Raw genomic sequence first — 19,938 nt, 5'->3', positions numbered from 1 at the left:
GAAAAGGAACATATTTTTGTATGATCAAGAACATAGGTTGTTGAATCTCATTCCATTCTAAACAAATGACAAATCAAATGTTCTGGTTACCAAATTTACAACATCTCTTGCTACTCAAAACCAAAGTATTTTTTTCTTTTTTGCTTTTTCATTTGGGATTTTCATGTGAGTGGTGAATTACAAAGTGTTTGTCAAACAATGAAAAATACAATCTTCACACTTGGGTAATAAACCTATATTCAAGCCAGAAAATTATGTTCTTGTCACAGGTCCACCAGTGTTCCAACTATTGCTTGGTGCTACTTGATTGTGTATTGGTATATAATCCTGCAAAAACGACCCAAAAAAAATAAAATGAACAATATTAACAAAACAAATAGAAGTATGCTTTACTTCAATCAGGCTATTGAAATAATAAAGTTCTTTATAGTTGTACTTTCTTGCTATTATAAGTCACAAGACTCATAGCCGGGGCGAAGCTAGAGAAGCAGAAGAGAGTACATCTGAAGCTCCTTCGGCGGAAAATCACATAGTACGTATAAGGTTAATTTTTTTCATATGTATATATAGAAGATGATGAACCCCTTTAATGAAAATGCTGTCAATGCAAAATACTTCTCTTAACCCCGGTAATAGTTGCAATATTGCTAGTTTTTCTTCTCTTCCTTAACACTTTTGGTTATTTTTATAACACAAATTCTCGAGGGCCATGTGGCACACAATTTGAAATTTGGTGGGGATAAGGGGTCAGGCCCTCTATCCTTCTCGAGCTATATAGACTTTTGTTCATGATAGGGTTCGAACACGTGACGTGCGTCTAATTCACACATCATGCATTGCAATTTTACTGGTTGAACTAGTTCGGGGACACTTCAAGGGTGTTCTTTTTCTCAGTGATAATTGAGAATTTTCGAGGGCTAGTTGGCACATAGTTTGAAACTCCGTGGATAACGAATCAACCCCTCTATCTTTCTCCACTTGAATACAAGATTTCTATTTGCAACAGAGTTTGAAGTCGCGAAGTGCGCCTAACCAACACATCACACGTTGCACTCTTACTACTGAACCAAGTATTATTAAAGAATTACCTCCATTTTTACCAAAAGCTCTTTGGCTGTTTTAGCTGATATGACAATATTTCTGGCTGAAGGCTTAATAAATCCTTCTTCAACACCTTTGTCAAATAATCCAAGCAAGCAATCATAATATCCATCTATGTTCAATAGTCCAACCTGTTTCAAGAGAAGCATTGTTTCATTATGGATCATAACACTAAATTGATGAATGCAAGATAAGTGTTCTTTATTCACTCATAAATCAGTTTACCACGATTGGTTTAATTTATAATAATATGGTTAAATTGTTTGATTTGATATAAACACCGAATATGAATGAGTATTTTTTCTCGTCATCGATAAGTAACCAATCATGCTTCTTGGTGGTAAGTATAAATATGCTTTAAAAACAAAGCTGAAAAGGAAGTATCAATCAATCAACTACGTCTTTAAAAACAAAGCAGAAAATTATCTAGCTTATTACTAAAGAACTTATGGTGTTAGATTATTTGTTCATCTTTTTTGTCCTTCTTGTTTATTATTTTGAAGAGTATTGATTTATTTCTAGTCACACTAACTACATCTATGACATAAAATAAAATATTAGAACAAAGTTCTCAAAATCTTGGATTCACATTTGTTTTAGATTTATTTAAAGTATTGATTGAGGCTAATTAGGTGAAACATGACATAAACGCAGATTTGGTTATGATTCAGATTTTCTTCTTCTTCTTCTTCTAAATTTAAAAATAAAAAAGATAAATAAATTAAAAGACACATATTACGTATTTGTTATTTTAGTTTATGCATGGGATGCAGATATATATTTCCTTTTATGGCGTGCGTAGATTTTTTCTTTTCATTCGAGTTAACTTTATTTGTACTAATTAATATCTATATCACATTATTATCAAAATTATAACTAACTGAAAATAATCTAGAAGGAGATCCCAAAATCATGGTTTCGGATTTGCTTTGAATAATTACATTTTCTTTTGCGTGAGTTAATTAGTTGAAGCATGCCAGGCATGGTTATGATTCTCTTATAGAAATTTAAAAAAAATCAAAACAAAAAGGTATATTATTTATAGTAGCGTACTCTTAATTTTATAGTGTTTAGTATTATTTAACTATGCACTCATCTTCCCTCAAAATATTTAATTAAAGTATTAGAAGTTGACTATTTACATGCAGCCTGTTATTTGAATGAATAAATTCATTTTCATGTTGTTTTAAACATCCTTGTTATGCTGACTCGTTTTTATGCAACACATTACATATGCAATTCTAAAGGTTAACCAAATTGAAAATTAGTAATTAAAACGACATAAAAAGGTCATGAAAATAAAGAATTAAACTTCACCATTTTGACTGAAATTTTACAGTAGCCTATACGATTTAAGAAAATTAAAAAAGAAAAAAAAAAAGAAGAAGACAAACCATAGCCAAATAAAAAATTTAACTTCACTCGGAAAATATATGAATAAAATTTAAACCGTTTATTATGAATCTCTAGTGTGTGTGTGTGTAAAATACATATCATACATAATATTCTTAATTATTGGAAAGAAAATAGTAGACACGAAAGAAACCTCGTTCCCTTTTACACTTTGTTTGGATGGTTGTTATGTATTGTTGCATAACGTATCGTATTGTGTTGTATTATATTGTACTATATTATTTTAATTGATATAATGTTTGGATAGATTATGTCGTTTCCCATCGTTACATAATGTGGGACCCACATAATGTTGAACATCAACAATTTGAAGGATAACCCTATAAGAAAGTAGGATATACAATGTAGAGCTATCATTAAAAAGTATGATAAAGGATAAAATAAAATATGATTATTAAATAATAAGTAAAGACAAAATGAGAAAAATAAATAATAACGATATGATAACACCAAATCAATCGTTACATAAAATTGGACTTTTTGTAGTTACATAACAATGCATTTAACAATACGATACAATAAAATTAAAGTAACAATAAAAACAAACATTGTATTTCAACTAACAACACAATACAATACAATAGGTAACAACTAACCACCCAAACAAGCTGTTAGTGCCCTACATTTGGTAATTCTCAAAGAAAAGGACATGATCTAAATCTTAAAAGAGCTTTGCGCTATTTAAAAACCAAAAGATACTAATTAATTTTACTTTGAAAATATTTGTATAACCTGTTTTTTTTCATTAACCTTAATTTTTACTAATTGAGTTAAGAAAACAAATCCCAGAATACAAGTAGAGAAAATTCACTTTGTGCTCCCTATAATATTACATCAAGAAGAAGAAAAATATATATATAAAAAAATAACAATACTAATGTGTTGTTGTTATTGTTGTTGTTATAGGAGTAACTATTGTTGCCACCACTGCTAGGTGAGTTTATGCTTAATCTACTAATTTTATTCTTCTTCAGTTATTTTCCCTCCATTTTAATCCATAGTCCGTAGTGTCTATTCATTTATATCCTCTTACCATTTACTTGCTTTGCTAATAACACCGCTTACTATCAAGGATTGATATGGCCGGATTGATAGAATCTCTCCATATATTCTTAATTAGAGCCTTGAAAATTGAATTTTTTTTGATTAATTACTCCCTTCGTCCGCTTTTACTTGTCACATTTCGCTTTTCGAGAGTACTCAAACTGCATAAACTTTGACCAACATTTTAAGATGTATTTTTTCATCATATTAATATGAGAAGAATTGCAACTTATAATATCTTTTGTATAGTTTCCGAACATCTAATATTGAATTAATCTTATTTAATTTAGCTCCGAAGATTAGTCAAATTGACTCTCGAGAAGCGAAACGTGACAAGTAAAACTGGACGGAAGAACTAATAAGCATTTTCTTTTACGGCCATTACATGAATTCGAATTAATCGGGTCAATAGATTTTTGAATATCGAATGGTTATACCAACAACAACAAAAAAACTACTAGAAGAAATAACACCACTTGTCTACGGGTTTGAGGAGTAGGGACTAAAGAGAGACCCCTCAACGGCCATTGCACCATGTTATGTTATTCATCATAATATATGCCAGCAGTTTCTATCCTGTTTTCGTCCCATCAATCAAATGAGAGCTATATATGGACTATTAGTAATCAACTCTTTATTTAACAAATATCTCCCATCTATATATTTAATTTTTTTTGTTTTTCCTTATCTTCTCCCAACGAAGTAAGAAAAAAAACCAGTCGAATCGGAGGACACGGGTTAGGCCATGAAAGCAGAAAAATTCTTGATAGGAAATGTTTATCCTTATAATAAACTTATGCGGTGAGAACTTCGAATTAATCGGAATACAAAGTAGATAGTAAACACCGAATGAAAAAACAAAAGAAAAGTTTGATATTTCAGATTGAAATTTGAAATATGCACGCATATATATGATTATGATATAAAGTCAAAAAATTTTGAAGTAGAAGAAGTAATAATTCTTACTGGTTTTTCATGAATTCCAAGCTGTGACCAAGTTATCACCTCAAGCAATTCTTCCATAGTTCCATACCCTCCTTCAATATCATCATTTTAACATGAAAAAATTCATATAATAATATACAATTAAAACTTTCTATAACAGTCATCTTTCACATTTCACTCTAGAAATTGGCTTGTTGAAAGCCCTTCTCGACGAACATTTGGTTGGAAGTCTCATATTTGCGACCTCGATGGAAATGTCCGTTGAAACTTCGCTTTTTCGGTAGTGAGCTATAACAACTAAGTTTTCTTTGAAACTGATTTTTCATGTTATATTTTATATAAGAAATTTCAAATATGAATTAAAGTATTATTAACAAAGAAGCCAAGATTAGGGTTTTTTACCAGGAAGTGCAACAAAAGCATCAGCTCTACGAGCCATCTCAGCTTTCCTTTCATGCATATCTGAAACTACTAATACTTCTCCCACTGCATGGCCTGATATCTGCAAAAAAAATTATTGGAAATGATATATAAAAATTTTACATACATAAAAAGCATTTATCCATACATCTCATGTTTAAAATAAAAAAGAAATCATTAAAAGGAAAATTAAAAGGGAAAGGAATTGGAGGAGAGTGTTTGAGATTTTAATAATCCATAATAATACCTCTACTGAAACAAGAGCTCTTGGGATAATTCTGTTCAATTGAAAAAGAAAAAAAGGAGAAAAGAAAGGATAAAAGTCAATCATACATGTATTCAGAAATTTGGTTCCTACTTGTATTAATGCAAACAAAATCCCATATCATTTAAAAAAAAAGAAGTTTTTTTTCACTTTTCTCAACCCCAATAAAATCCTTCTTCCAAAGAAGGAAAAGTATTCTCCCCCGATATTTACATCAATCTAATGAACACATGACATTTATTTTTTTGCATGTACTATTATTAGTTAATCGTGATATGTCAAATAATATGTATTTTCACCTCAATTTTATCAGCTACATACCGCAGTAAATTATTATAATTTGATGTAAACATCATGAGGTATCTGTAAGTTTTTTCCTCTCCCTCCAATCATTCCACAAGTTACACAAAACAAAAAAAAAAAATAGAAGAAACACTAGTAAAAAACACACGAACTCCTGATGGACGTTATGTTTTCATCAGAACGTCTTTGAAAAATATGGAATTTCCCACAATCCATATTCCGTCTAAATGGAAATTTGCGTTTTTTAAATAGTGGAAAAAAAGATGGATTTTGTGTGTGTCTGTGTGTTTTGTTTTTTTTTTTTTGTTTTTTGGCGGGGGTTGGGTGGGGTGGGGTGGGTGGTGGGAACTAATTCTTACTTACCCAAGAACATTGCATCCACCGTCATAAACAGCTTGAGAAACCAATCCCATAAGTCCAATACTTCCTCCTCCATAAACAAGATCAATCTTTCTCTCCACCTAATTAGAAGAGTTTTTATAATTTATTATTATTATAACAACCTTTAAAAACCCAGTAATTTTTCACCAAAACAAACAAAAGAGATAACTAATTTGAAACAAGTATTTATAAATACACATATAAAGAGAAAAAGAGTAGGAAAAAAGAAGAGGAAAATACCAATTCTGTTCCAAGATCAAGAGCAGCATCACTGAAAATTTTCCTATTTCCTGAATTGCTTCCACAAAATACACAAATTTTCTTGAAGTTACCCATACTAATAACAATATGATGCTTAATTTTTCCTTCAAACTTCAAAAAGAAACAACTAGAGATTTTATTTGAGTACTTTGATGGAGTTTCACTTGAAGTGGTCAACCACATGATTAGACACATGAATAAGCAAATAAAATAATAAACTAAATAAATATTGAAAAGTTAAATAGCATGGGACATATAGGTAAGCCTTCTTTTTGTAATAGGAGTCCTAATTATTTAATCTTTTTATGTTAGCGCTAACTAGTCATTTTTAAATTTGTTTTCAAAATAGCCAACGTTATGATGAATTTTGTCCTGAAATTTTATTATTAAACTTTCGAACCCCTATCAAGATTAAAATAAAGAATGATTATTTGGGAATTTTTTTTTTTTGGAAAAGTCAAAGAATAACTTCCTTAAGGAAAACTCAATTTGTTTTTGTTGGGTGCACCATCTTGGAATTTGGGCATCAAATTCATTCCTCAAGACAAACTAGTTATAATGTCCTTTAGAACTCTATTGAAAACTTTTCATTTTAGACTTATTTGTTTAACTTCACTTTAATAAATCCAAGTTGAACAAAACGTTTGTCATTAAGGCATAACCAAAAGTCAATGTACTTAATTAAAAGTGTGCCTTGAAAAGTTTAAAAAAAAAAAAATTCTGATTATTAAAGCTGTTTAATCTCTCCTGCAAGATAACAACATTGTTTAAGGAAAATTTAAAATTATTTTGACCAAAGTAGCATAATTTATAATTTTCTATAGTCTAATAAGAATAGGCAAAACTTTTCCTTGTTGAATTATCGAATAGAGGATATTCATTAATTACGTAACCAAAATATGCCTTAACTAAAAGTGTGCCTTGAAAAGTTAAAAAAAAAAAAAAAAAAAAAAAGTCTCAAGGCAAAGTCCGCTCCGCATAACTTCCTTAAGGAAAACTAAAGTTATGCTTTGATAGGCATAACTTTTCCTCAAGGTATAATTTAGTTTTGCCTTATTGATATCAAAATTTTTCCTTAAAGTTAACTAACTAACACATGGGCATACTTTAACTAAGATAACCAAAAGTATGCTTTAACTAAAAGTTGCCTTTAAAAGTTAAAAAAAAAAAAAAAAAAAAGTCTCAAGGCAAAGTCTGCATCGCCCTCCCAAGATAACTTCCTTAATAATGGAAAACTAAAGTTATGCCGCTCCATAAGGCATAACTTTTCCTCAAGGCATAATTGGGGCTAGTTTTCACTTTCCTAAATAGTAGTCGCAAAATTTTTCCTTACTGAACTATGCCTGTTTGTATGGGGTATATTTTTAATTAAGCAAGCATAACCAAAAGTATGCCTTAACTAAAAGTGTGCCTTGAAAAGTTAAAAAAAAAATGTCTCAAGGCAAAGTCCGCCCTCCGCATAACTTTGGTTTTTCCTCGGCCTAAGCGATCGATTCGCCGGATCCGCATACACTCTCCCCCCTCGTCAAAATTGCGAAATTATTTTTTTATTTTATGCCCGAACAGTGGTTCGAACCTAGAACCTCTTGTATCCAAAAACCAATTTTAAAGAACTCAGTATATTTAAAATTTAAAGACCACCCCAAAAGAAGGGCAATCCGTGCAAAAAATTGAAGTTAAATAGCATGATTATGATAGGCTTGCATGACATATAGGTAAGCCAAGGTCCATGGCCCATTTTTGTAATAGGAGTCCTAATTATTTAACCTTTTTATGTCGACATAGCGCTAACTAGTCATTTTTCAATTTTATTTTGAAAAATAGCCACCGTTATGAAATTTTAAATTTTGTCCTGAAATTTTATTATTAAACTTTGAAACTCTATGACATTGATTATTTTTCAATACAAGGGCTGAAAGTGATTATTTGGGAATTTTTTTTTTTTGGAAAAGTCAAAGAAAATAATTAGTCACTTCTTTCCCCTTTCAAACTCAACCATTTGTTTTGTTGGGTGCACCATCTTGGAATTTGGGATCAAATTCATCTCCTCTATTCTTTTTAGTTCTTTTCAAACTAGTCTTATAATGTCCTTTAGAACTCTATTGAGGTGGCTATATACTCATTTTAGACTTATTTGTTTAATTTTCTTCACTTTAATAAATCCAAGTTGAACAAAACGTTTGTCATTTACTTATAAGAAAGTCAATGTACTTTTATTTAAAAACTGTACTGTAATGTTTAATTGCATATAATTAAAAAAATTCCTGATTATTAAAGCTGTTTAATCTACTCCTGCAAGTAGGAAAGACAACATTGTTTTCAAGCATTATTAATTTAATTAATTATTTTGACCAAAGTAGCTACTTTATAATTTTCTATAGTCTAAGAATAGGTACAATACTTAATTTATTGTTGAGATTCATTGAGATTTACGTCTTCATCAATATCACCACTAGAATCATAGAGGATTATTCAGAAATTTATTTGGGATTCGAGAATCCAGTTGATACCAAGTGCTAACAACTATTGAATTAATTACAAGTCATAAAAACAAAAAGAATTGCATCATCCATCACAAATAAATGCATTTTATACCACTAAAGGTTATGGTGCGCAATAAGTACCCTTCTATCTCTCAGCAAAAGTTTCATGTTCAAATTCTGGGAATGAAGTCGCTCTTGTAAGGAATTTTTTACCTTCAAAGTGTGACTTCTCAAAATTTAGTCGGGACTCAAAGAAGATAGCGGATACAGGGTGGGTAACAAAAAAAAAAATGAATTACAATAATTCATAACAAATAAATGCAATATATACAACAAGAGGTGATTGTGTGATAGTAAATAATCCTCTATCTTTAATCAGAGTTGGTACAAAGCATTTCACCGGCCCTAATAATGAAACTGCTGTTTTAATAGAAAGCATATGTAGCTTTTCGGTATGAATACGGATCAGCGGGACTCAAAGCGAGTACTGGATACCGAGAGGGTAACAAAGAAATTGAAGTTTAATTTATACCGCCAATGTTATAGTGAGGTGGTAAAAGCAAATCTAATTTTAACCAGAGGTCTCAAGTTTGAGTGATCATGGGAATGAAATCGTCTTAGATTGAGAATGTTTTACCCTCAGAGTGGGGCTTCCCAACGTGAATACAAATTAATTGAGATTTAAAGCGGGTACCGAATACCGGATGATAACAATAAAATGCAACTTATTGTATACTCAACCACTATTAAAAAATCTCTATTTTCTAACTGATTTTCCCACTGAAAAATGTTCAGTGCCTATTTCTCTCCAAATGTCGGTGGTAAAATCTTAAATAATAGTGTTTTCACACAGAAAAATTAGGAAGTTTTTCAGCGTTTCAAGGGGAACCTGTTTTGCACCATGCGTTTTCCCAATGAGCTTGTTCGATGGGAATAAAATGAAAAAAATCATATTTTACCGCACAAATTTTTCACTGAATATCGATGGCAAAAACGTCTATTTACGTCAACAAATGTTTCTTAACTATCAGCTTTGTATCAGTGGTCTTCAGCTTATCATATGCTTTTGATTAAAACCAAGAGATATTTGTTTTTTTGCATAGAATTATTAGATGTACATGTACCAATAACAGCAAATCATGTTTGCTCTTCTCCATACAAAATTACAAATATACAATTATTATGGAGATATGAAACATTGAGAAAGAAGTTGATTCCTAAGGGCAATATATGACTCAATCTATCTGTCATTGTTTGCTTTTGATTAAGCAAACGAAACTCAATATCTATTTAATTTTATAATACTCCTGTCACTACAAATAATAATTAGCATCACATAACTTCTGTTGTTAAACAACAAAAAATTATTATTAATCTTATTTAACAATAAATTAGCGATAAATTACCAAAAATCTTGTTTGTACAATTATTTAATTCTGGTCTTTTAGTGATTCTTATGCTTTCGATGAAAGAGTAATACATAATATCATCAATTTCCTGCCTAGATTGAGAAATCCAATAAAAATAATTGTATCTTCATCATTTTTATTTTTTGATAATTTTTATGGTACTAGGGTGGATTTTTATTAATGATACCTCAGAAAGAAAAGTATATAAGGAAGGCAAAATCATCCCTTTTTTTTTTTTTTTTTTAATGTTTTTTTTTTTTTTTTTTCCTTGGGATAGGGTAGAGGGAGGGGTGGGCTCTTCAATCTTTTTTGTGATGTTATTGTTATATATGTATGGCTTTGCATATAGTTTTCCACTCTCCAAATCACAAATTAAAGGATTTAAGCTTTGTTTGACTAGTCCTCACTAATAATTAAGGGCATATAAATTATCCCTTTTGTAATCAGAGACAATCAATGCTCATTGTCCACTAATATTATATTACCGACAAGAGCTAGCACCCTACAATTCAGAAAACACTTGCACTAGATGGTTACATTGATAAATCAAACTATTTAATTTCAATAGTTATAAACGAAAATAAGAATATAATTAATTAGGTGATTTCTTCTCATTTATTTAAGCATTGATGAATGAAATTACTCGATATATATGTTGGTGAAAGTTAACAAATATCTCATGAACTACGCAAGCTAGCCTTGACACGAGGTTCGATAATTTTTTTACTCTGATTCTTTAGGCAACATAATCCTTATGATTTTCTATGACATACAAACATAACAATGGTGAAGAATCTATGCCCATAATTGTTTTTGATTTTTCATATGATGTATGTTCTATTGAAGCTTCCATTAATTTGAATTCGCGCCAATTAATTTGGATTCGCATCATCAGAATTCAAATCTGAAATCTCATATTAAGCAGAGAAGAATTCTATTTATCCCGCCATGATCCTTAATAGCCCTCTTTATCTCTCACATATCAATGTACTTTGGTAGTCTTTAAATAATTCTTCTATGAAGGATTCAACTGACAAAATCAATGTGTTATATAATTTCCAAGCGTGCAATCAATGTTATGATGATAAGAAGGGGCCTATCATCCACTTCAACAACCACTAATTAAATCTTATCCCATTTTTTTTATGAAAAGAAAGAACTTCCATGATTTATTCAGTTAGTTGCAAATATAATCATGTTACTTTTCTTCTTGTTGAGCAATTATTAATAATTATTAATCAAAAAGAAACAAATTGATATCCACAAACCACCACCATCCACCAATGAAATGATGAGATGACTATTTCTTGTTTTTATATATATATTTTTTCTTTTGGGAAACACGTGGACTGATTTGCTATGTTGCAAAATCATGCATTCTAGAAAGAAAAAAAGTGGTTTGCAAAATTTCTTAATATTCAAGCTTAGGTTAATTAATTAAGTAATTTGGATTTAATCATGCATTTTAAAGATAGTCTTTCACCTTTAGTAGCAAGAACAAGTAAACCTAATACCAAATTCGTTAACAAAACAAACCTGCTCACAATAAAGTAAATTAAACTATAGTTTTCTTGATCTTTCAAGCGTCATTAAACCTTTATATTTATGGATCTACGAAAATAATAGTTTAATCTATGGAAATTCTTAAAAAGAAGAATGTTTATAAATTCTTAATTTTGTTAGAGGGTAAAAGAAAATAAGGAACTTGTACTAACAACCAAAGATTGCAGTGGAGTGATACGTACTCATCCATCTCAAGTTGGAAGTCTAGGGTTTAGTCTTAGGAATGCCGTTGTCCTTGATTGGGAGCGTATCATCCTAGATGAGACTTTTTAACGCGAATGATATAACAATAAACTTAACTCACAATATTTGTAACGTATCTTAAAACTTGTCTTTGGAACACTTGAAGCTCTTATTTTTAATTGGCGAGTTCAAAAGCAAGCACCGAACGCTGGACGATGTATCACCTACTATTGAAGGGAATCAAAGCAAATATATGATAGAATGGAGATAAAATTGATCATAAGACTAAACCAAACTCCATTCCTTTTGGTGCTTCCTATCCATTCCGATATTTTTCTACTATAACTTAAAATCAGGATTGAAAGTTTTTAAAGGAAATTATAATTAAGGGACACCTTATCAATTTTCCTAAACACTATATTTAAAAGTATTAACAACTAATTATAATCTATGAACAAATTAATCCAAAACCATTAATCCAATACATCTCCATTTAATTAAATTCGCGGGCTAAAGATAATCCTGTACTCTTCTTGATTCTTGAAGGATAAAATTAAACAAACAAAAAGAATATTTTAAAAAAACATGCAATCAATAAAATGGTGACTAATGTGCTTTTTGACCAAACTTATTATTTATAGCGATAATGACTAGATACTCGTGCAGCCACAGCCTTTCATCATTCCAATCTAATAATGCTTTATTGCTATGTATACCACAATTAATTATGACGCTAAGGTGTTCAATCAAACGTTGTTTCACTCAAATCCTTAGCATTGAGTCAATAAAGTCAGTTTAGACCATTCTACCACCAAATATTGTGATGGAATGTCCCTACTTATCTAACGATTTCAAATTTGAACTCCAAAAATAAAGTTGTCTTGATAGAAAATAATTTAGTTTTGAAATAAAATTTCTGACGCAAATTCGTATTGATGGAGCTCTAAAATGGGTACTAGACAACATATGAGAAACTAAAATAATAATATAGAGTATTCTAGAAATGTAGTTCCTACCTACAATTCTTTTCGCTTTCGTTTTAATACAAAATTTAAGAGATACAAAAATATATATATATATATATATATATATATATATGGTATCTGAAACTCACTGGCCCTTTGAATTTGCGCATTGAAGGGCCATTAAAAGTTTTCCATATTTGTTCTACTTGGCCTTTCTTAAATGAGAGAAAATAATCAGGATGCCCTTCAACTATAAGTGACGGGTACTAAAACATAAATTTGAAGTATTCAAGAGTGATACTACTAGTTTGAAAGGGCCTACTTGAAATGGAGGTCATGCTAATCCACGAAAAATGATACGAGAAACTTTTAAGAATTCATATACAGAACAAGGGCGACTCGTGTAAGTACATAAAGCGGTTGGGGTAAAATAAAGAATAAAATTCCTGCCCCTTAATCAAATGTTTCGCTTCGAGTTCTAGAAATGGAGAAAATCATTGTAAGGAACGTTTCCCCCTTTAATGAACCTTATGCAGCACAAGTCTAGATTAATCGGAACCTCAAAACGGATACTGAACACAAACATAGAGCGAGAAATTAAAAAAAAAAAAAAAAATTATATAAACTCAACAGTAAGGCAGATATGCACTTAAGTTGATAACACACTTGGACAACAAAGTTTTTCTTTTTTTACTTTCATAGTTGGGATTTCAGTTAGATGTATCTCCCTATTCAATTCCAACACCACACCAATGCGTTATTGACAGACGATAATGACCGTCAAAAGAGCAGACTCCTCCATATCTTTATAAATTTGAATAAACTATGCTTTTACAAGCTCATTACTAAAGATTAATGCTTGTGGACTATGCTATGCATATGTGTAATGTGCTTTATTGCAGAACACACGGATTAGGTAAAATTTAATGAATTCAAGAAACTTTACAGTCATAATTGTACTTTGCAATTCCTATTCAAAATAAACTAAAAAAACAGATACATAGATCCAATTTTCAGCACTAGACTTAATGTCTTTTAACACAAATAACAACATGAAAGTGGCTTTATTCTGGAAAAGGAAAGCATGAGAAGTCCTTAGCCATAGATCACATAAAAACTGATAATGTTACAAGGTTCATTCTAGAAAATACATAGATCACACAAAAATAACCTCCATGCTGTTGTGATTTTCAATAGCCATGACCCCTTCATATTTGCTTTATGAAACAATTCAGTGATATCTATAATCCTTTTTATAAGCGAGCCGATGCCAAGTTACAAAATATCACTGAATTATGTTTCAGCTGATGAAGAAAAACATGGCCACGACAAAAAATTTAATGAGACGCTGAGGCCCCAAAGCTGAAACTAAGCTTTATAAGCCTAAAGTAGTGATTGAAGATGATCTTGTTAAGACCTTTAGTCTTGGGACACCGAAATGTGCTACTCCAGAAAGAGCAAGATAAAACCTCTCAGGAGAAAGGAAAATTTTCTATAAGCCAAGCGGAGATGAATTTCTACAAGCTGGCAAGTCTATCGGTAGACGCTATGAGATGGATGAATAAAGTATTCATGGAGATCAAGAACCTTTGAAAAGATCCTGCAGCAAGCATTGAGTTTTGATACTAGGAATGTTGAGAATGATGATCCAGTTGTTGAAGTCGTTAATATACATGTACATGAGACCCAAAGTGCTGATAATTTCACATGTTGCAGGACATTATCAACGGACGCAAACTCCTCAAAGAAGCATGGTTCATCATCAGTGCCTTCCAAGAATCTTCAGGCAAATATTTTCCCACATTTCTTCAATTGTCAGTCCAGCAAATGTTGTTTCACCATCAACTCTTCTATTTCTGAACCAGAGTATGCTATCCATTGCAGGTTTACCATTAGCAGATATAAGAGAAGAATCTCAGATATAAAAAGTGAGAAAGAGTTGATCCATTCTCTCAGAGAATGCATAACAAGACTCTCCAGGCAAAACTTTCCCCCTATTTCTTGTGCCAATGTCAACTCTGAATTTTCACTATATTTCACTACGGCTCCACTTTCACTGCTAGCTACTTGAAGCCTTGTATTCTTGAGAATTGAATGGGGGGCATTCTTGCTCCGGATGTCCTTAAAACCTTATAAAGTTACATCAAAGGAAATACAGAATTGATTGTTAAATGGCATGCCAAACATGTTTATGAATCCAACTATGTGTATAACCAATGCAAACCACCTTCTCTATAACCTTTCATAGCACATATTGATGCTTTCCACTTCCTTTTTTCTTTTCCTAAAAAGTGGTTGAATTGTTCTATACTTTTTGTATATGATTCTTCTTAAATCGTCGATGGTGTGCCTGCAATGGATAAGAATAGCATACTTTAGATTAGAAACGGAGAAGCTGATAGTAAAATGTAGCAATAAAAGTTGAAGAAGGGACAAGTTTGGAGAGTCTTGTTATGCCTTCTGAAACAATGGATGAACTCTTTCGCCCTTATTATGTCTCTGATTCTTCTCATATCTTCTATGGTACACCTGCAACGGATACTAGTAGCATACTTTGGATCGGAAATAAAGGAGATGACAGTAAAACAACATCTGCTAGATTGACGGTGGAAGAAATATGGGAAAGCATGGAGATTCCAGGAAGGCACTGATGATGAACCAAGCTTCTTTGAGGAGTTTAGATCCTCCGAAAATGTCCGGCCACATGGAAAATAATCAGCACTTTGGATCTTGCAAACGAGTATATTAACACCTTCAACAACTGGGATCATCATTCTCAACATTCCTAGTATCAAAATCCAATGCTCGCTTGCAGGATCTTCTCAATGGTTCTCGATCTTCATAAATACTTTGTCCGTCCATCTTAGAGTGTCTACCAATAGACTAGTTAGCTTAAAATTTTCCCTTTCTCTTAAGAGGTCTTCTCTTGCTCTTTCTGGAGTCACACATTTCGGTTTCCGAGGACTAAAGGTCTTAACAAGATCATCTTCAATCACTACTTTAAGCTTATAAATCTTAGTTTTAGCTCTTGGCCTCAGCGACTTGTTAAATTTCAAGCTTTTGTATCCATGTTTTTCTTCATCATCAGCAAATACAGTAATATACTCGAAATCGGCATCGGCTTCTAAATCAACAATAGAAAGGATTATAGATATCACCCTGTAGAACAAGCTCAATCTTTAGAAAATTACCAAGCACAAAAATCAAATAGCTGACGCAGTTCATTAAGTAAAGATGAAGGGACATAGGTACTGACAAATCACAATAGCATGGATTCAACTTTTGTGTGATCTTTGCTAGCTTATGACTTCACATGCCCCCTTTCCAAAATAAAGGCCTCTTCGGAGGTACATGATAGAACATAAAATGTAAAATTGAGTGTTGTTATTTGAGTCAAAAGAAATTAAGTCTAGTATTGAAAACTTAACCTATTTCTCTATTTCTTCTGTATTTTCCAGAGGAGTTGTAAAACAAGCACAACTATAACTATGTAAAGTTTCCAGAACTCAATCAAATTTTACATGATCCCTGTATTCTTCCATAAAGCACATCAATTTATAAGCTTGTAAAAAGCATAGTTCTTCAAAATTATTAAAAATATGGAGGAGGCATTAAAATATTTAGACTTTCCTAGGGAGAAGAGTACCTAGAACTTCGATTTCTCACACACAAATATGCATAATAAAGCATATTTCTCAATTTGGGCTTTGGAGTTTGAACCACCAGAAGACAGAAGTCCAATCATTTCCAAACCGGCCCAATCTATTTATCTTCATTGCAAATCATTCATTTACCGACACATGAGTAACATATCAAGGGACATTTGCCTAGCACAATGAGTAGTTCAATGGTACTAATTCCTAAACTTATGTAAACTTAATTATTTGTTTGACTAGAGGTTCCTTTTTAATGTATGCTTGTTTTATTTGTGGTGCATCATTTCTTATCTTTAGATGTCTATTAGATGAAAGAAGTTTCCAGTTACGATTAAATAAGCAGGTTACAATTACACATCAAATTACTAAAATTAATCAGATAGATACAAAAACAGCACATCTTCTCAAAGCGCCAACTCACCAGGAAATATGTTGGGCACTCTACTAAGTGGTGAAGTTTCCTCTTCGGAAATTAAGGGTGACAATGGCATTGCTGACTCGGTCAAAGCCTCGTCCAATCTTCTTTTCGCGGACTTGGTTCTATAACACCATATCTCAAAAGCTTCACTAAGGTCTGGATATTTAACCTGCTCAGCACTTATCCAATCTGATAGAATTTCAGCTTGATCATTTGATGGTAATGCTGAAACCAATGAAACTATTGCTCCCTCGACGCCTTGGCAAAGGTCTTCGCTCATCTTGTATGGAAATGCGGGCTCCGTTTTATCGGAAAGGGACTTCATTTTTCTTATGTAGGGTATCCATTTCTTGAGCAATTCTACTCGACTTTCTGCTGGAAGAACTACGGTTCCATAACCTACCGCTTCCAATACTTTTGATGTCACTTCTATTAACTTTATCTTCAAACCCCACATGATAGAATCAAGTCTTTTATCTTCGATGACCTTCAGTAAATTGCTCGATATATTAACCCAGTTGGAGACAAAATCCTTCACGAGATCCATCTTCAAAAGAGTGTTATGGATCCATTCAAGGTCAGATAGACTCCGCATTATTTTCTTTTCCATCTCTTCATTTGCAAAATCGGGCTCCAATATCAAGGAGAATAATTCATTTTCAAAAGAACTAAAGATTTTAGACACCAAAATTCTAGTCTCCACTTTTATTTCATCATCACCCATGACCAGGGGAATATTTTCATCATCCTCGAGCATGAACTCGACTTGTTCCTGGGCTGAGGTTCTTAGATCATCCTCGAATTGAGGGAAAGAATCAGCGGTGGAAGTGGCAAAGCGGATGGCAGACAAGAAAACTTCTTTTGTACAACTTAATTCTGTTTCTTGTACATTGGAGAATATGGACATGGTTTAGGAAGTCCTATTATCTCTCCCTCTTTATTATCCGAGGAAAAGCCAAACGACTGAATGCAGCTATGAAGAATCCCCCTAATTTGAAGAAGCACGGACTTCAAGAATATGAAATTTACATCCAAGAGAGTCCACCTGAAGCAGAAAAGGGTTAATCTTGAGGAATAAAAGAAGGATTTGAAAGAAACAAGAATCATAAGGAGTTTCAAATAGGGAAACAACATGCAGATTGCAAAGACAGTAATAGCTAGCAAAGAAGCAAATGAATGCATATCTGAGTAAACATCCTTCTCATTCTTCCACAATGAGTTAAACTTTGTACCATGTTACTTGCAGGGGCGGAGCTAGAGAGAAAGCTAGGGGTTCAACAAAATCCAATAGCTTTGGTCAAGAACTTGTATTTGTTTTAAGAAATTCACTTAATATGTATCAACAATTTATCCAGAACCCAATAAGTTGCCTTTTTTTTAGAATTCAAAACCCATAAACTCAAAATTAAAAACACTGGTTAATTCTGGTGCATACGAGGAGTAATCTCTAACAAGCTAAAACATAACCAGTTCACTACATTGCACTCTTCAAGTGTAATCAGGAATAAACTGGAGAAAAGGACCAAATCATCTGCTTAACATATACTAGACACTGGTGACATAAATCACCTATGCAACCAAAATAAAAACTATCACCTCTAAGGGTGTGTTTGGTATGGACGAAAACATTTTATGGAAAATGTTTTTCTGTAGGAAAATAATTCCCAAAATGGAAGTAGGGAAAACAAGTTCCATAAGTGACATTCTAAGGCCCGTTTGTCCATGAGAATTATTCACTTTATTCCGGAATATTTTTTCACTTTATGGTGTTTGGCCATAAAAATTCTAAATACAACTTGAAGTTGTATTTGGAATTTGAAAAACAACCAAAACTTGTTTTTCACGTTTTTTTCCCATTTTTTTCATTTTTAATACATTCAAACAACCAAATATTCTTTGCAAAAACTATAACCAAACACAACTCCATCTTAAACTCCAACTCCAACTCCAAAATACCAAATAAAGTGAAAAATATTTGGTTTTCATGGCCAAACGCCTAATAAGTTTATTACCCTTTGACCACCCCCCCCCAACCCCTGAACCCCCACCCCATTAGTGTTTTTCTTCTAGATTACATATAAATGCTCTTAGGATAATATCCTTTTGTTTACTTACCAAACACAGCAAAACTTGGAAAACATTTTCTAAAAAAATATTTTCCATGGAAAACACTTCCCTTAGTACCAAACACACCCTAAAGCTAAAAAAAGACTCTCTATTTTTGTATCTGAACCAGCTTTCCCGTACCTCGACTAATTCTACACAGGGTACCTACTACCTCCCACCAGCACAAGTACAATGTAACTCTATAAAGCAAAAAAAGATGCTCTTTAGCAGCTATACAGTAATCAAATTTAGTTGTTAACTTGTTACAATCAAGAAGAACATGCAGTTGAGTATTTTTTTTGATAAAAATTTATTAGTAAAAAAGGGTTTTAGAGTACCAAGATTTAATTTTTATAGCATACCGGAAAAATAAAATGATAAAAAATAAAAAACTCAACTTTATCATATTTAAGTTAAATTTTTATATCATACCCAAACAAAATAATGTTAAAAAACTCAACTTTAATTGTTAAAAAATTAAGCTTTTTTTATGCAGTTGAGTATTTTCTTTGATTAAATTTCTTGGTAAAAAGGGTTTTAGAGTACCAAGATATCAAGATTTAATTTTTATATCATACCCAAACAATAAAATGTTAAAAAAAAAAAAAATCAGCTTTATCATATTTAAGATAAATTTTTATATCATACCCAAACAATAAAATTTTAAAGAACTCAACTTTATCATATTTAAGAGTAATTTTTATATCATAACCAAAAAAACTCAACTTTATCATATTTAAGATAAAAAAAATCAAGAACTGGAAAAAAAAATTAAAGCTTTTTTTACGCAGTTGACTATTTCCTTTGATTAAAAATTATAAATAAAAAGGGTTTTTAGGGTTTTAGAGAGAGGGAAAGAGAAGTACCTAAAAAATTTGATTTTCTATGGAGAAAGAGAGGTGGAAATGAAGGATTTTTTTTTTTTTTTTTTTTTGGGGAGTTAAAATAGAGCTTAGTTGAAGAAGAAAACTATGGTTGTGATTTGAAATTGGGTCTTGTTTTTCGGGTCTAAATTTGAGTCT

General features: G+C 31.7%; 2 protein-coding genes across 5 annotated transcripts; both read right to left on the bottom strand.

Moving 5' to 3' along the window:
- Positions 1-37: 37 nt before the first annotated feature.
- Positions 38-6,336, bottom strand: LOC132032842 (cytokinin riboside 5'-monophosphate phosphoribohydrolase LOG8-like). Of its 2 annotated transcripts, XM_059422608.1 has the most exons (7): positions 6,113-6,336; positions 5,855-5,952; positions 5,171-5,201; positions 4,906-5,005; positions 4,525-4,595; positions 1,089-1,232; positions 38-327 (listed from the first exon to the last, which is right to left on the bottom strand). In XM_059422608.1, exons 1-7 carry the CDS (start codon positions 6,326-6,328, stop codon positions 253-255), a joined length of 735 nt encoding a protein of 244 aa, XP_059278591.1. In that variant the 5' UTR covers positions 6,329-6,336; the 3' UTR covers positions 38-252. The 2 variants fall into 2 exon arrangements, with proteins under 2 accessions (XP_059278591.1, XP_059278592.1); XM_059422609.1 differs by lacking the exons at positions 5,171-5,201; positions 5,855-5,952 and having other exon boundaries at positions 6,113-6,332.
- A 7,439-nt stretch (positions 6,337-13,775) lies between these two features.
- Positions 13,776-19,938, bottom strand: LOC132032841 (BTB/POZ domain-containing protein At3g05675). Of its 3 annotated transcripts, XR_009408606.1 has the most exons (4): positions 19,783-19,938; positions 16,814-17,855; positions 14,976-15,895; positions 13,776-14,865 (listed from the first exon to the last, which is right to left on the bottom strand). XR_009408606.1 is itself a non-coding variant. In XM_059422606.1 (3 exons), exons 2-3 carry the CDS (start codon positions 17,715-17,717, stop codon positions 15,891-15,893), a joined length of 909 nt encoding a protein of 302 aa, XP_059278589.1. In that variant the 5' UTR covers positions 17,718-17,855; positions 19,783-19,938; the 3' UTR covers positions 13,776-15,890. The 3 variants fall into 3 exon arrangements, 1 of the variants encoding a protein (XP_059278589.1); XR_009408607.1 differs by lacking the exon at positions 19,783-19,938 and having other exon boundaries at positions 16,814-18,815; XM_059422606.1 differs by having other exon boundaries at positions 13,776-15,895.

The sequence above is a fragment of the Lycium ferocissimum genome, chromosome 10, assembly GCF_029784015.1.
Source record: "Lycium ferocissimum isolate CSIRO_LF1 chromosome 10, AGI_CSIRO_Lferr_CH_V1, whole genome shotgun sequence".
Taxonomy (NCBI): Eukaryota; Viridiplantae; Streptophyta; class Magnoliopsida; order Solanales; family Solanaceae; genus Lycium; species Lycium ferocissimum.
This window is presented reverse-complemented; position numbering and strand designations above follow the sequence as displayed.

Excerpts from the sequence above, each read along its gene's own strand:
- LOC132032841 (XM_059422606.1), bottom strand. The coding sequence starts at position 17,717 with ATGTCCATATTCTCCAATGTACAAGAAACAGAATTAAGTTGTACAAAA.
- LOC132032842 (XM_059422608.1), bottom strand. The coding sequence starts at position 6,328 with ATGTGTCTAATCATGTGGTTGACCACTTCAAGTGAAACTCCATCAAAG. Across the intron at positions 1,233-4,524 it reads TTGGAATTCATGAAAAACCA|GTTGGACTATTGAACATAGA; the intron begins GTAAGAATTATT and ends CTCTTGAAACAG. Across the intron at positions 328-1,088 it reads AGCTTTTGGTAAAAATGGAG|GATTATATACCAATACACAA; the intron begins GTAATTCTTTAA and ends TCGTTTTTGCAG.